Here is a 14,612-nt window from a genome sequence, read left to right on the forward strand (position 1 = left end):
AAATTGTTGTCCTCAGTCTGAACTTACAAGTATTGGTAGCTAGGAATCCAACTGGCCCACCATGCCTTCAAAGAATGAGGACCTCTGAAAACAGAATTTGACAAGTGACATAAAATTCTCATCAAGACTTTTGTATTTCAGTCCTGTTTCAATTCTCTGCCTTCTTTTAAGAAATAGTTTTATCTATTTATTATTGAATAGTAAGAAATTATTGAGAAGTTGTCAGAATGGATGTTTCTGGCTTAGCTTCCAGAACTTGTAAGTTCCTTCTCTTGTGATTTTCTAAATTCATTTATCCCAAGATCTCAAGAGTCTTGATTCTTGCCAAGATCAAAATGAGCCAATATATTCTGGCATGTCAATCTTCGATCAACTTATTGACATTTAATCTATTCTGTAGTGCTTTGAATTGAGCTATACTGACAAAAAATGTTTGTATTCCAAATGCTATTTTAACTATCTCTCAGACAGTCTAAGAATTATATCATGATTAGGTTAACAAAGATTAGTTGTCTAGGGAAACAGGGTACCTGTTAAAAATAGTTTTTAAAGTTTGTAGCATAAATAAGCACATAATGACTTACTCAAAAGCTAAGAATAACTAAACTAACAAAAGATGTACCAATTGTAGAGGCCTTGTATTAAACTAGTTAAGTACTTAATGGAATTTCCTTCCTACTCTTTTCTTGCACACATTCATACATTCTGGTTAACTTATTCATACAGGCACATTTGCAGATATGAGGAAGCACCTAATAATCAGTTCATAATGTGGCAGGCAGGAAGGGGAATCTCTCATAATTCTCAAAATAAATTAAAATCAGATGACTATTTTGTAGTGGCACTAGAAATTCTGGATTTGACAAGCACTGCTTGAGCGCAAAGATAAAACTAAAACTTTCAATCTGTCACTAGAATAATCGTTACTGATAACTTCTCCCTTTTTTTCTTGCTTAGAATGGAAAGGTGTCTGGGTTTTTTTTTACAACCTGGAAAATGAGCTAAAACACATCCATGCTAAATATAAACAAGTTTAAGGCCAATGACATGGCTTTCCCAAAAGATAACTGAAAAACATAGTACCACAGAATTGGAGAAAATTCTTAGTTCAATTCTGGGCCACATAATGTGTTTGCCCTGTGGGAGAACTCTGGGATTATGTCTTGGAGTAAACAAAAGAGGAAGAAGCTAGTAAAAACGGGCTGCTATAAAGAAGGTAGAATTGTTGTTTCTGCTTATAACAGCTCATTTTTATAGCCGTGCCTGGAAAAATGAGCAGGTAAAGGAAAGCTTTAGAAGAATGGAAAGACAATAAATAGTTTCTCTTGTTAGGAGTGTATATGTATATGTGTGTACATGCACACATACATAAGCATGAATGTTTTCCCTCCTTTTCTCTACCTTGTGGTGGAGATAGCATCATTCTCAACCACCAATTTTGTTGTATGTTGGGAATAGGCCCCTCTCAAAACTTGAATAACAGACAACTGTTATCTTCAAACATGATACAAAAGGATCAGACAGGGTTCATATTAGTGCCCAACTACCTGTATATCAGGGGTGGGATTCTGTCAGTTCGCACCTATGCTCTAGAACCAGTTGTTAACATTCTAAGCAGTTCGGAGAACCGGTTGTTAGAAGAAATTACTGGCCTAATCCTGTAAGGAAGGCAGGAAGGAAACATTCTGGTGTTGCTTACAGAAACTGCCTCTCTTGTTTACCCTTATTACATTCTTGGCAGGACTAGACTTCCTGTCTCAGGAACCTCTCTGGAGTTTTTTTCCCCTTCTTTGCTGGTACTTTGCTTGTGTGGAGTGACCGTTCAAAGTTACAATGGCACTGAAAAAAGTGACTTATGACCATTTTTCACACTTACAACTGTTGCAGCATCCCCACAGCCATGAGAGGCCAGGAGAGGAGATGCGTACCTCGATGTGATTGATATTGAGTTGGCCACACCCAGCCAATAACATGACTTCCAAGCCATGCCCACTAACTAAGCCACACCCACAGAACCGGTTGTTAAAAAATTTGAATCCCACCCCTGCCATATATTTATAGTATAATTTGCCCACCCTTTGTCAAAGTTGGATGATCGTGAAGACAGAGCCAGTTTGGCCTAGTGGTAAAGGTACCAGGCTAAAAACTAAGAGACTGTAGTTTTAGTCCTGCTTTAGGCATGCAAGTTGGCTGGGTGACTTTGAGCCAATCACCAGGAGACTGTGAGTTCCAGTCCCACCTTAGGCACGAAAGCTGGCAGGTTGCCTAAAGACAGTTACTCTCTCTGTCTCAACCCAACTCACCTCACAGGTTTTTGTGAGGAAAATATGAGGAGGAACCAGTATTAGGTGTGTTCGACTTCGCCACCTTTAGTTATTTATAAAAAATAATAAAAGAAGAATATTAATAAAAATCATTGCAACATTTTCAGATAATATTTCCACACTCGGTTTCATGCTGTAAAACTTAATTGATTTCAATTTCTAGAATATCCCCAACACATGCCCTAAAGTCTAAAAAAACCAAAAAAAAAAAGTGTCTGTGTGCAGATTAGAAAGGCTGAGCCCAGTTGTGCAACTGAAGACTACAAGTTTCACTTAGTAAACATTGCAAGATTTCCAGTTCTTTTGCAAGGAATGTAAAATGAAGCAAGGATGAAGCAGTTCTTTTTTTTAAGCCAGTACCCTAATTATGCAGTTTTGTTTGGTCCAACTCTTATGGAAGCGAGGCCCACTTGATTCCCTCACTGTTGGTGAGGATCACTTTATGACTGTCACATCTTACGAGGAGGCTCCATTATGGACATGTTGAAGTCTACCTGTATCTGGTGCTTCCCCTCCATTTTCTCATACAACAGCAACCCTAGGAGGAAGGTTTGGCTGAGAGAGAATGATTGGCAGAAAAATAAAGTAGAACCTGGATCTTCTCATGCCAAGTCCAACTGCGTTACCAGATCTCATGCCGTCTGTTGATATACATCGCTTTCCCAATAGTTCTCCTGAAAACGTTCCCCGTTCTCCCTTGTGTTAATATGAGCAGGGTTGTGGTAAAAAGCACACTCTGATATTGGCCAAGCTATACCCTAATTCTTTTGCAGTCAAACAGCGTGCAGTAAGTTCATAATGTACAGGAGCAGAGAACAAAAGAACAAAGCAATAGCACAAGGAGCAGCTCAAATAACTTCGGGAACCTTTTATCCCTTGGAGACCCAGGGAGACAGGGACTTGGCAGGGAACCAACGAACAAAAGGCCAAACCCAGCCCTTTCCCTGGAGAGAAAAAGAGAGGAAGGATACTTGGGTCTCCCAAGAAGTCCAGGGGAATAAAGTTGAGCACCAAGACTTGAGAGCTCAGATTATCTTAAAATGCCTGTAGGGGGCGTGCATAAGCGCACCAATCGTGCCTACCGTCCCTGTCCTATTGTTTTTTATTTATTTTTCTTATAAGTATCTATCTCATGTATTCAAAACTATATTTATTCTTATACCTGTATCTTGTAAGCGATTGACAAATCAAATAAATACTAAAAAAAAAATGTGTTGAAGCAGAACAAGAAAAGAACGGAAGAGGAATTCAGTTCTTTTCTTCTCTGCTGACCTGATTTGGATGAGACTCCGATGCATGAGAGCAAAACAATTAGGGGAACTCAGCTCTGAAAATAGGAAGAAGACTGGAGGAGAGGCAGAGAGACACGAGAGTTTTCCAGAAGGCAAGAAGCAGGAGTCAGGGACCAGGTGTTTTGGTGGTGGGCATGGAAGGGAAACGTAACAGAACAAAAATGAGAAGACAGCAGTTTAAAGAAAGATGGCGCCCAGAAGAAAACCAAGAGGGGGACACTAGCCAGCCAGTGAAGGTAGGATTGGAGTGGGATGGGAATTGGGTGTCTCCTTTTCTTTTTCTTCTTGAATTCCTATCCTTCTCAGAACCAGTTTGCAAGATGGGTGTCCCAGCCAGTCCAATTCTGATCCTCATAAAATCTAGCTGGAGGAAGGATTGCAGATACTGTAAATGGTTCAGAGTGTCTTTTCCCGGTAGGAAATGCCATTTATTACAAGAAAGAGGCAACTGGTGTAAGCTAATGTCTCATTTTGACCTTTCCTGGTCATTATCTATTCCTTCCTTCTATATCACTTTTTTCCCCCTGTTCTGTAATTGGGCAATCTTTGTGAATCTGAGCATGACTAGAGTTGGTCACTTTGCTACTGTGACGTGCTAATTGATGGCAACACCTAGCCATCTTGCAATCTTCTTTCACATCCTTTTTATTGGCTGGATGCATGAAATTTAGGATGAATAGATACACAATTGCATGACCCCCTAAGCCCAGTATATATTTAAATAAAACCTACGTAAAACAAGAGAAATCTAAATTTGAAATAAAGATAGTTAATCTGTTTAAAATTTGCTACATGACTTAAATTGAAATTCGCACAATGCCCAAATTCAGTATCAGTGTCAATTTAAGATATTGAAGGAAGTGCTCGATATTTATATTCAGTTCAATAAAACAGACGTTACCACTACAGTATTAACTCTGTATTTGGTAGGTACCTTTTCATTCTTTATTATACTTACACATCTAGATTAAAATGGCATGGTGCAAATAATATTTCACAATTGATTTACTAACCCTCAACTATTAACTAGATTAACCCTTATTTATTAACATTTAAAATGTTTAGTAGCTTAATTAGTTGATGACACAAGAGTTGTCAATCATTTCATCCCATTGACCAAACTTCTTCTGCTCATTTCTCTATCTCATCTTTGTCTTTGCTGTGATGTAGACCAAGCTCTATTGAAATTTTCAGGACTTCTGGGCCTTTAATTAGAAGTTTCCTTATTTTGGGTTCTCTTTTTTTTTAATGGATCAGCTTTGTTTCCTGTCAAGAGCAATGTTGCTTAATTTTTTTATTACTCTTTCTTACTCTTTGTATTTTTCTTGTTCAACAGCACGGTTTCACAGTTTTTTTTTAAAATGCAGTATTTTAATTATGCTGACAGTTGTAGAAAAAAAGAAAACTTAATGTAGAAACAACCATTCTTTTAGTCAATTACATCAGCGGGTCTTCAACCCCTGGGCTGTGGCCCGTGGCCCGTGGGAGAAATGAGCAAGCATGCTCACTCGTGTGAGTGGAGGGCGCTTGATCAGAGGGTGCTTGTGTGCGAAGTCCACTCGCACAACTGGAGCTTCATACACAGGCTTGTCCATTTCTCCTGCGGCCCAGTTTCAAACAGGCCATGGCCCAGGAGTTGGAGACCTCTGGCGTGTAGCAGGAGCCCCCAACCCCTGGGCCATGGCCTATTTGCAAACAGGTCATGCAAGCAGACAGCTGGTGCACATGGGCATGCTTGCAGTTCAACTTGCCTCCACTAGTCGATTCGACTCCATTGGTTGATCTGCGTGTGCATGCGCATACCACCTGGTTTGGTGCTCACATGAATGGATCTGCGTGCACATGCGCGCTGGCCAGCCACTTACGCAGCCCAGTTTCCCTCTCCCTCCCCAAGCCGGGCTGCCGAGCCCACAAAGGTCGGGGACCGCTGAATTATGTGATGAAATTTGAATATATTTGCAAGTAAAGAAGTAATTGAGGGTTTTCACAAGGAGAAGTATTAAAAAATCAAGATGGTTGCTATAGGTAGTCCTTGACTTATAACAGTTCATTTAGTGACCGTTCAAAGTGACAACGGCCCTAAAAAAAGTGACTTCAAATCATTTTTCACACTTACGACCTCTGCAGCATCCCCATAATCACATGATCAAAATTCAGACACTTGGCAACTGACTCATACTTATGATGGTTGCAGTGTCCCAAGGTCATGTGGTCACCTTTTGTGACCTTATGACATGGAAAGTCAATGGGGGAAGCCCGATTCACTGAACAACCAGGTTACTAAGTTATCAGCTGCAGCGATTCACTTAGTGGCAAGAAAGATGATAAAACTCACTTAATAAATATCCCAGCAATAGAAACTTTGGGATCAATTGTGGTCATAAGTTGAGGACTACCTATACGTCATCAAAGCCTGAACCTTTTTATGTGCATCATAATATGCATGAAAAGGAGAGGGTTGACTTTTTTCGACCCACATGCCACTCCAGGCGCCCCTGGAAACAGTAGTTCTAAAGAAGAAAATGCATGACTTATTTTTATACATTGCAACAGGGGCCTGTTCAGAATAATTCCCCCATCTCTTTCTGGTGAGCATTCGTATTTATATGAAGATGGGTTATGCCACCTGCAGGTTTAGAGAAAAGATTTGTGCGTTTAATAAGAGGCACTTTAAAAAGAAACTAAGTGAATGAATAACTTGTGTGGCTTTAGAGTAAACTAAATGAAAACCACATCTCTGTATAAAGGTCTAAGACAGGGAATGTTTCCATCAAAGGGAAAAGTGAAAGGAATGGAAGATGAGATAGATATAAACCTGGGAGTGGTCATCTCTAAAACTTTCCATAAAACATTATGATACTCCCCACCTCCATCTAAATCTCTGTTTCCATTCGTGACAGATGAGGGAAACAGAGAACAAATTCGCAGTAGTACCCAAGGTTTTCTGATTCTCAGAAAATATGAAATGAAAAAGTAAAGTTTTCTGGGTCTAAATTGGATGACTAGCATGGAGGAAAATCTGTAAAGAAGCCATACTAGGATATACGTAGACAGTGGTACCTTGGTAGTCCACTGTTTTGAAACTCAATGAATTTGATACCCAAAACATTTTGACATGAAAATTTTGTCCCGCTACTCATTGTTTGTTTGGTGCCCAATGCACAAGCTAGAATTTGTTGACATCAGCTGCTATGTGACTCACTACCTTGTTCTTTATAGCAAAATTTTATTTGGTACTCTGCACTTCCCAGAACTAATTAACAACAAGTACAGAGGTACCACTATAACTGAAAGATGAGCTCAGCTAAAACAAATTTCTTGACCCTGTGCTAATAGGCAACCTTGTTCCTTAATCCTAAATCAACTCGCTTTGTTCATTAATTTGTCTCTAACCAATAGATTTGGGGATATGTAAAAATAAAGTGAATTCCTTAGATGTGAAATCTGATTGACACAGATCATGGATATTCTTGCATAAGTCAAATGCATCTTCCTTCTCCCTCACAGGTGCAAACATTTAGAGAGGAAACCAGTGATCTGCACCCACAACTTCACAGCCAGAAACAGCAATGAACTGTCAGTGCTTCAAGGAGATATATTAGAGGTGAATTTATGACCCAGAGTATCAACCATGCCAAAACATACAGTGGAATCTTTAATATAAAGAAGATAATTGCATTTGGGAATCCCAAAAGTTCAAAGCACACTGTTGTTTGCCAACCTGAAATTTTAACATAAAAATCAGCTGGATGATTGTGGTTGTGGTGGGGAAAATAGGAGATTATTATGCATTTTCACTACCTTAAGTTCCTCAAGAATTACTTACAACATATTTATTTCTTTAGTGTATGGTATGAAATATATGGATAGCAACAGTAAAGATGTACGGAAAAAAGCAAAAAATAATATGATATACATAAGAATATGCGTAGTCAATTTTGTAAGATAAAAGAAAGTCAAGAAATTATACATTCAGTTACAAATATATATTTTATTTTAAAATATGTTAGTTCATATAAAATATGTTGATTCATAAAGTAAAATGACTGTTCTACTTATATATATATATTATATTAATACTAGTTTTCTTAAGTTTCGCTGGTACTTACATGTATGGCATTCAGCTTTGTTTGGGTATTTTCCCACGTCATTGTAGTTGTGCTTTTAAAGTTGTAGCAATGTTTCGGCAGAATCTCATCTGCCATCACGTTGCTACAACTTTAAAAGCACAACTACAATGACATGGGAAAATACCCGAACAAAGCTGAATGCCATATATTAATACTAATATATACATACACACACACACACATACATACACACATACATACATACATACATATACATATATACATATATACATACACATACACACACAAACACACATTTGCAGGTAGTCCTCAACTTAGGACCACAACTGAGTGCACAATTTATCTTGCTAAGTGAGATATCTGTTAACTGAATTTTGCCCCATTTTATGCCCTTTCTTGACACAGTTTTTATTTTATTTATTTATTTATTTGAATCACTGCAGTTGTTAAGTTAGTAACACGATTGTTAAGTGAATCTGGTTCCCCCATTGGCTTTGCTTGTCAGGTCACAAAAGGGGATCACACGACCTCCTTGGGTCACTGCAACCTTCATAAATAGGAATCATTTGCCAAGCATCTGGATTTCCAACACATGACCATGGGGATGCCACAGCAGTCATAAATATGAAAAATCATCCTACGTCATTGTTTTCAGTGCCATTGTAACTTTGAATGGTCGCTAAATCAACTGTTGTAACTTGAGGACTATTTATATGTAGGCCATTTATCCAATTCAGCACAATATTTGTTAATTGGAGGAAATCCACTTTTTTTCCTTTATACGTTCTATTATATTACTTATAAAGTAATAAAGGTGGGACAAAAAAGACAAGCAAATGAATAAATTCGGAACTTCTGCAAAATTGGCAACATCCTCTAGCTCAGAGGTGTCAAACTCAATTTCACTGAGGGCCGCATCAGGGTTATGTTTGACCTCGGGGACCGGGGTGAGCATGGCCAGGGGGCATGGCCAGCTTGACCTCACTTGTGTTGGGGGCACCTGTGGCAGCCCAAATGCTCTGCCAGTGAAAATGGGCTCCCAAGCTCCGTTTTCAGCCATGACAGCCTCCTACAGCCTTCTGGGGGTCCATTTTCTCTGGCAGAGGGCTGCAGGAGGCCATCGCAGCCAAAAACAGAGCTCCATTTTTGCCTGGCAGAGGCACCATAGGTCTGTCCTTCACTGTTTCCAAGGCAACCCCGCGGGCCAGATCTAAGCACCCTGAGGGCCAAATCCAGCCCACAGGCCTTGAGTTTGACACCCCTGCTCTAGCTAATATTTTACAAAAATTTTGTAAAATAGTTGTAAAGTGCTTGCACCCATGAAATCATGACACTTTCTTCAATAGAGGCCATATGCCTCGATGTGAAAAGTATAACTCTGCATAGACAGGCTGCCTACTAAACAAACTGTGGACTGCTAGCAGGAATGGAATTATTTATGAAGCTGAATCAGGACAGTTGTGAGTATCACAAAAACTGGCTGGAATGTTGTCTCTGCTTATATGGACATTTTGTTTGTTGTTAGGTTCTCGATGATAGTAAGAAGTGGTGGAAAGTCAAGAATTGTTATGGTCAAGTTGGTTATGTCCCTTATAATATTCTTGCTCCAGTGCTGAACGGAGATCATTCCAATATCAAGAATGACAAGGAAATGCTTGTAATCCATGAAATCGACCCTGTAATAACAAAGGTAAGTTAGAACGGAGGTCCCCAACTCTCAGTCCGTGACCCAGTGCCAGGCTGCGGTATGCTAGAAACCAGGCTGTGCAAACAAGGGAAGTTCCATCTGCAGAATGCAGGCAGCATGTGAAACCACGTCCCCGCCAGTCTGCGGAAAAAAACCTCTCCCTGGTGCCCAAAAGATTGCGGGCCACTGAGTTAGACTACATGAATTAGGGCTTTGTTTATTTCTGTTTTTTATCATTTGGCATCCAATGGGATTTAAAATTAAAAATCAATATTTTAAAAGCAGCAAAGAAAACAACTGAACCAGCAAAGCAATCCATCAGGAAAAAACCCCAATGAAATATATTTATTAATTTGATCTATTGATATGGCCACATAGCTCACAGATCAGGACTCTGGGCGGCATACGATACAAAAAGTGATTGGGTAGAATAGCCTTCACTTTTCTTAATCTTCTCCAGATGTGTTAAATTATAACTTGATGATCCGCACTTGACACAGGTAGTCCTCACCTATGATCACAGTTGGGACTAGAATTGCCATTTCTTTCTGAGATGATGGTTAAGTGAATCACATCCAATTTTACAGACTTTTTTTGCCACAATTAAGCGCATTAATCACATTGTTGAGCGAATCACATGGTTATTAAACAAATCAGGCTTCCTCCATTGACTTTGCTTGTCAGAAGCCAGCTGGGAACATCACAAATAGCAACAGCAATAGCACTTAAACTCCTATACCACTTCACAGTGCTTTACAGCCCTCTCTGAGAGGTTTACAGAATCAGCATGTTGCCCCCCCAAAATCTGGGTCCTCATTTTACTGACCTCGGAAGGATGGAAGGCTGAGTCAACCTTGAGTCTGGTGAGATTCGAACTGCCAAATTGCAGGCAGCCAGCAGGCAGCAGAAGTAGCCTGCAGCACTGTGGCTTTATGGTGCTGTAATCACTCAAATAGTCAATGCAATGGTCATAAGGGCATGCTGGTTGCCAAATGCTTGAATTCTGATCACGTGATACAAAGAACATCATGCAGGTTTCACTGGCAACAAGGTACCAGGTGAGGAATATCAGGCGGGAGAAGCAGAACGGAGAATGGAGAGGAAGGTAAGGCTAGTGAAAAGGATTGCTTCATGGGGCAATACGGTTTTGCAAATCCCGCCTGTATCTCTGAATATAAGAAGCTGAGGACATGAAATGGAATGTGCTTAGGTAGGGGTACCCAACCCGTGGGCCATGCCCCAGAACCAGACTGCAGCTTGTTCAGAACTGAACCACGGAAGTGGCTAGCGAGCTCGAAGGTCCATTACATGAGCAACGGGGTGGGTATGCTCATGTACGAAACTCCATTTGTGTGAGTGGCAGAAATGGAACTGCACAGGCACATAGATGCGCACCCATCACTCACTCAGAACCAACCCTTTTTACCCTGCCCCTGCCAGTCCACCAAGCCAGAAAAGTTAGGGACCGCTTAGGGATACCCTGGGAGAATCTATTGGCGATTATTAGAAACCAAATACTGGACTAGATCTTTGGGGGATCCAGCATTGTGGCACAGAGGTCAGAGAGGCTTGATAAAAGCCTGATGAGATTTAGGGGAAGCAATCAAAGCTTTGAGTTCTAGAATGAGGATCCCCAACCTTTTCAATTCCCCAGACAAGTGATGGCAGCGGAAGCTGTGACTTAGGCAGTTTCGGTGGCAGCAGGGAGGGAGATAATGGTTTCCATGCATGCAACCTAAATCCCGCACATTCACATATGAAGCTACGCACACTCACCTGCCACTTTGGCAGTCTGGTTCCCAACAAACCACAGTCTGAAATATCAAAGATGGATGAGGATGAAATCAAATCTGTATTCCACATGCATAACTTTACTTAAAAGTGCTGAAAATGGAAAACCAGCAAAGTCCAAAAGGGTATATATAAGGATCCAAATGAATTGGGATTTTACATATTTAAACCAAGACAATATAGAGGACTAATTGCTTGTAGATAATTAATATTGGCTTGTCACCATAATTTTTTGTGACATCTCTTCTGTCACTCATTGTCCTTCCTTTCTTTGTCTGCATAGATAACACCACCTCAGCCACCACCAAAGACCAAACATCTACAATCCAATGGTGTAAAATGGGCCAGCATGGAGGAACTTGACATAGACCACAGTAAGAAAGGTGAGATTCCTCTTTCATTTGGAATTAAAGAGCCAGCAAACAAGCAATTCTGCTTTTTGTTTTGCCTAAGCACATGACTCAAATGATGGGTGAGAAATCTCAGGTTGATCTCTGGCCTAGTAAGAGCACAAGACTGAAATTATATTAGTTGGAGTTGATTTGTCCACTACAATGTCCTTTGGACAATCTGAACTCCGTGTCTAGGATAGCAATGAAGACCTTGTGGTCCTTCAGAAGTTGCTGAATTACATTCTCCCTCTCCAATATTCATGGTTGACTAGAACTATTGAATAGCTCAGTAGCATTTAGAAACCACATGTTCTCCATCCTTGCTCTAGAAGAAAGCAATATGGTCTTTATATGTTCAAACTAAACCAGCTTCTCAGTGGCCTCCTAACATGTTGGATCGTGTGATATTGGAAGGAATGTATAAAAATATCATTTTTGCAGAGTGAACCTGCTCCTGTCACCTGTAAAACTTGAGACTTTATGAGTTTCGTTCTCCGAGTGTGCGGGTTGGTTTACAAACGTTTTGTTACCATGCTAGGTAACATCTCCAGCTGAGTTTAGGCGATGTCAGTGTTCTTCTATTTATAAGGGCTTCTTGATAGGTCAGGTCTTGTGGTGTGTCAGGTGTGTCAAGTGAGGGTCTTGTGATGTGTCTTGCAAATTGCAAATTATCGCCCTCCCTACCACCTGCCATGCTCATGAGTTCATCAAAGCCTGTTACTCCACAAGCAATTCCATCAACAGACACAGGGTTGTACACCTAGCCTATAAACCCCTCAGAATCCAAATCAACCACACAGCTAACCAGAGACAGCGACCCTCAACCAATCCATTCAAGCCCCCTCTCCAGAAGTTCATCTCCTCACTTGATGTAACCTCACCATCACAAGACCTATTACAAGACCCTCACTGGGCATACCCACAGCTGACCCATCACAAAACCCTTATAAACAGAAGAACATTGACACCCCCTAAACTCCACTGAAGGGGTTCCCTAACTGGTAAAGAAATGTTCGGAAACCAACCCACAAGCTCAGAGAATGAACCTTCACCGTCATTCTACACCCGAGCAGTGGTGATATTCTACTGGTTCGGCCCAGTTCACCCGAACCAATAGTAAGAAATGCTACAGTTCGGCTGAACCGGTAGTAAAAATAACATCTACCGATTCACCCAAACCCGTATTTCTTTCTTTCTTTTTTTCCTCCTGATGAGCAGCTGTTCTGATGACCGACTGTGCCTGGATCCCACTCACTGTCTTACTGCTTCGCCCAGGCGGCTTCCCTGAGGCTCAGCAGGCAAAAAGGGGCGTGCAGGGAGGGGGGTGTGCACAAAAAAAGAAAGAAACCACACCCACCAGTCACATGGCCATGCCCATCTAGCCACTCCCACCTAGCCACGCCCACAGAACCGGTAGTAAAAATATTTGCATCCCACCCCTGCACCTGAGCTACAGATATTCCCACTATTGAGACTTTATCCCAAGTCCTGATGTCCTTTCTACAACCCTTAGTGCCCTATCCTCATAACTCCAGTTGCTAACTGAAGAACTACTTGCTCTGAGAATGATCTCATTTTCTTTTTACCTCCTGGCTACTTCTTTCAATTAAAGAAATTATTTCAATTAAACTACTTGCTGGATTCCTTTCCCAGTTGTGCTCCTTGTTAATGACCCAGCAAAGAACATTACCTAAAGCCCTGGAATGAGGTCCCTGAAAACAATGAACCTGGTTTTCCAAATCCTTGGTTGCAACCAGTTGTAGACAATCCAATCTTCTAGATGTCTGTCAAACACAACCCTGATGCAGCCCTCAATGAAATCGAGTTTGACACCCTTCACCTACAGCATATTCATTTACAGCAGGATACTGTAGAAGGGATATGGCTGCCTCTTGAATTAAGGGCTACAAATGGAGACGTGCAAAATTGGGCAGCCCACCCCTCTTCCCCCATCCTGCCCTCCTCATTCCACCCACCCAGATCTGTGTGTTCCAAGAATGGTGCATCCGTTTTCAGAAGCGAATATTTTAGAATAAGAAGTGGTATATTTTTCTTCTGGGCATGATCTTCTCCAAAGTATTATAAATGATTCTGGAATACCTGCGCACCTGGAAGAAAAATACAAAGTTATTGGAAGAGAACATATAGTCCTTGCACTTACCTACCTACAAGGAGAAATCCTTTACTTCTGCATGCCTGCTTCCTTCCAATGAATCCATGAGTGACATCTCTTTCTGCCCTGCTAGATCACTTCACCATGGTCAATGAGGAGCTCATCCTGAGACTGGCCAACGGGACAAATGGTGGTGGTAAGACTCTTCACATCCCACGCACTCTGGATACTGATGTCCCTTTAGACTACAATTCAAATTCTGATCAAGTCCGGATCTGGTTGGAGGCCAAAGGATTTGATCCATTGTGAGTTGGCCTGTGCTTCTTTTTGAAAAAAAATACACAGATTGGTAATGAAATCCAGGCATATCTTTCCTGATATTTCTCTCTTTAAATCATATTAGATTCTAGATCAGAGATGCCATGCATGTCAACACTCTTTGTAGTTGACAAACATCTAATCTTTCAATGAATGGCTTCTCAATAGCCACAATATAAAGCAGCAGCAACAGCTTTCCTGAATTAGTTGGTAGGCTTCTAAAATTTGCCATTGAGCTAGGGATTTTAGGTTTATACCTAAAAGATGGTAACTAAAGTTAGGAGTAAAACTGTTAAATCAGATTCCTGTTTGATTGGAGCAGGGGGGAGGAGTCTCTCACTGGCGAACACCAGTCAATGAGGACCTAGCAACTATCTGATTGGTTGCTGCTTACCCAATGGCGAAGGAGGTGTGGTGAAGGAGGTGTGGTCGCTTAATCATGATGGAGATGTTCTCTGCTCCAGTGGTTCGAGTCCTAGCACTGCATGGCAGGGTGAGCTCCCGTCACTCAGCCACCTAGCCGCTCAAAAACATGTTCTATGCAACCAGATAAATAAATCCCACTTTGGTGGGGAGACAAGCTTCATGCATTTATAATCCTGTT

General features: G+C 40.9%; 1 protein-coding gene across 2 annotated transcripts in view; it reads left to right on the forward strand.

Moving 5' to 3' along the window:
- EPS8L1 (EPS8 signaling adaptor L1) overlaps positions 1-14,612 on the forward strand; it is a 197,659-nt gene that overhangs the window by 27,977 nt on the left and 155,070 nt on the right. For both annotated transcript variants that reach the window (XR_015746132.1, XM_026677430.2), the window contains exons 16-19: positions 7,124-7,220; positions 9,233-9,397; positions 11,469-11,568; positions 13,824-13,995. Coding sequence is in view for 1 of the 2 variants with exons in the window: in XM_026677430.2 (XP_026533215.1) it covers positions 7,124-7,220; positions 9,233-9,397; positions 11,469-11,568; positions 13,824-13,995 (534 nt within the window). In the remaining variant the exon portion in view is untranslated. The remainder of the gene's footprint in view (positions 1-7,123; positions 7,221-9,232; positions 9,398-11,468; positions 11,569-13,823; positions 13,996-14,612) is intronic.

The sequence above is a fragment of the Notechis scutatus genome, chromosome Z, assembly GCF_049901735.1.
Source record: "Notechis scutatus isolate UNSWTSFEM ecotype Mainland chromosome Z, rNotScu1.2, whole genome shotgun sequence".
NCBI classification, from domain to species: domain Eukaryota; kingdom Metazoa; phylum Chordata; class Lepidosauria; order Squamata; family Elapidae; genus Notechis; species Notechis scutatus.